This window comes from Acanthopagrus latus, chromosome 7, assembly GCF_904848185.1.
Source record: "Acanthopagrus latus isolate v.2019 chromosome 7, fAcaLat1.1, whole genome shotgun sequence".
Classification (NCBI taxonomy): domain Eukaryota; kingdom Metazoa; phylum Chordata; class Actinopteri; order Spariformes; family Sparidae; genus Acanthopagrus; species Acanthopagrus latus.
The window spans coordinates 594484-596983 of record NC_051045.1 but is presented as its reverse complement, the minus strand read 5'-3'; the positions used below and the strand labels follow the sequence as shown (position 1 = coordinate 596983).

At 47.4% G+C, this 2500-nt stretch overlaps 1 protein-coding gene across 2 annotated transcripts in view; it reads left to right on the top strand.

Moving 5' to 3' along the window:
* The window catches only part of plxna3 (plexin A3), a 93861-nt gene that overhangs the window by 65978 nt on the left and 25383 nt on the right, over positions 1 to 2500 (top strand). For both annotated transcript variants that reach the window (XM_037104513.1, XM_037104514.1), the window contains one exon: positions 1673 to 1873. In XM_037104513.1, the coding sequence (XP_036960408.1) occupies positions 1673 to 1873 (201 nt within the window). The remainder of the gene's footprint in view (positions 1 to 1672; positions 1874 to 2500) is intronic.

Below are 2500 nucleotides of genomic sequence, written 5' to 3'. Positions count from 1 at the left end.
TGAAAGTCTGAGCATCAGCGACGTTAACGTGATGGCGTCAGTGTGAACGTCAGCGCTGATGCAACACAGCGTCACACACAATCCTCACTGGAGTTCAGTATCTTCATCTCACACAAATGTGCTAACGAAGGATTCGGTTGTGTTTAGTCTGAACGCCCCATCAGCCGTTATAGACCTCAGAAGTGTCGGTGTTAAACACTGACCAGACATAGAGATTAATTAAAGGTGTGTGTGATTAATGAGGTCATATTTACAGTGTGAACAGTACGATCGTGGCTTCAGGCTGTTTCCTCTGTCATGTCACAGTGTATTTGTGGACGTGTGCCGACAGAACAAAGACATTTCACAGTTAAACAAGACTTCAAGAGAAACGACCGAGAGCCGAGCGTCTGACAGTCCAACAGTCTGTAATCAAAGTTTCATTAGCGTTCCCTCTCAGCTCGTTATCGCTCGTCCCCGAGAGACGTTTTACAGTTTCACTCTTCTTTTCTTCACTCGTCACTTTCATGTAAAAATCATCCGTCTCATGTCTCTGTCACCTCGTCTCACACAGGTGAGACAGCGTCTGTCACAGGTGAGCTGAGTGTTTGGATAAATGTTGAGTGTTTGCTGAGACACACACACACACACACACACACACACGCTCTCACACACACTGTCACAGTCTCTGCTGGTGTCCACTGTGCTCTGGTCCACTTCCTGTGGAGCTAATGGTCTTCCTGTCAGTCACAAGGCAATTAATTACCGTGGTGACGCTTGTTAATGAAGGTTTCCCCCCACTGAGACCCACTGAGAGTGTGTGAGTGTGTGTGTGTGTGCACGCAGCCGTGAGTGTGTGTGTGTGTGTGCTTCCTGCAGCCTCAGGAAGCTTGGATCTGTCACCAGCTGTCCATTACTGAACACACACTCTGACTGTGTCTCTGTCCTCAGTCAGTGATGACAGACTGTGATAAGCTATCTGTCTTTTGTCAGCTGTGTGTGTGTGTGTGTGTGTGTGTGTGTGTGACAGAGTTCAAACAGGCCCTTTTTCAATATGTATCCATAATAATAATTAAAGAGGAACTGTGTCAGAGACTGTCGCCATCAATGAGGAAATGAGCTGCTCTCAGAGGAGAAGAAGGTCTCACAACACTGTCTGAAGCTAGAGAGGTGGCAGGGTCCGCCACATATAAGCAAAGAACAACATGTTGTCCTTTAAGCTCAGTTTGTTTATTAAGTTTATTTATCAGCCAATGAGGGTCTTTGTCTTCTCATTAAGATTTCATATCCAGAACTACAGACTGCTCCTTTAATCTACAGACTGCTCCTTTAACAGTGTTTCCAATAATCAATACTTCAGTCAATATAAATGTATTGTGTCTTTTCTCAGTTATATATTCAGTAAACATAATGTGACCCGGGTTGCAGCTCTGCTCAGCACCGGCACCAGAACCACATGTGGCTCCTGTGGTGATTGACAGCAGGAACATAAAGGTTATTAATAACGTCTGACGCTGCTCAATCAATAATTAATATCAGCTCTGAGTGACGTTCAGGAGCCTCCTGCAGCTCTGCTCAACCTTTCAGCCTCTTTCAGCACCTCGTTTTGGTTTTGGCACACTTCCTGTCTGAGTTTGTAGCTCTGATGCTAACAGCTGATAGCAGAGTGTATTGACCCTCTCTGTCGCTGCAGGGCTGTCCTCAGATCCTCCCCACCTCTGACATCCTGGTCCCGGCCGGAATGGTTCGTCCAATCACGTTACGAGCTCGTAACCTCCCCCAACCTCAGTCGGGTCAGAAGAACTACGAGTGCGTGTTCAACATCCAGGGAAAAGTTCAACGCATCCCGGCTGTCCGCTTCAACTCCTCCTGCATCCAGTGTCAGAACACCTCGGTGAGACACACTACACTACCCAGCATGCACTGCGTGTCCCAAGGATCTGACACATTGTACACAGCAGCAGTATTAATACTTCACGCAGCGCAGAAGAAGAAGTATTTATACTGCGAGCAGCCGCAGGATTACACCTGATCAGATGTAACACACACACACACACACGTTCAGCCAAGAGGAGAGACACACCTGCAGCCTCAGCACACACACACACACACACACACACACACACAGTCTAACAGCTTTTTCACATTGTATTGAAAAATGGGTGACATCACCAAACAGACCAAAAACTCCCACCTCAGCATCCTCACACCCTCCATCTCTCTGGTTGTCACGGCGACCTCAGTGTGTGTGTGTGTGTGTGTGTGTGCATGTCAGTGATGATGATGACCCAGTGACCTACAGGGGTCAGAGGTCAGGCTTCAGGTGGACAGCCAGTATTGATGTGTCTGACTGGGATTCAAATATCTGGGAAACAGACACACACACACACACACACACCACAGGATTGATTATTGTCCTTTACTTGGATGACACCGCTGCCCTGCATTCTCAAAACACACACATACACACACACACACACACACACACACACACACCAACTGTTGTCCGTCTGCTCGTGCT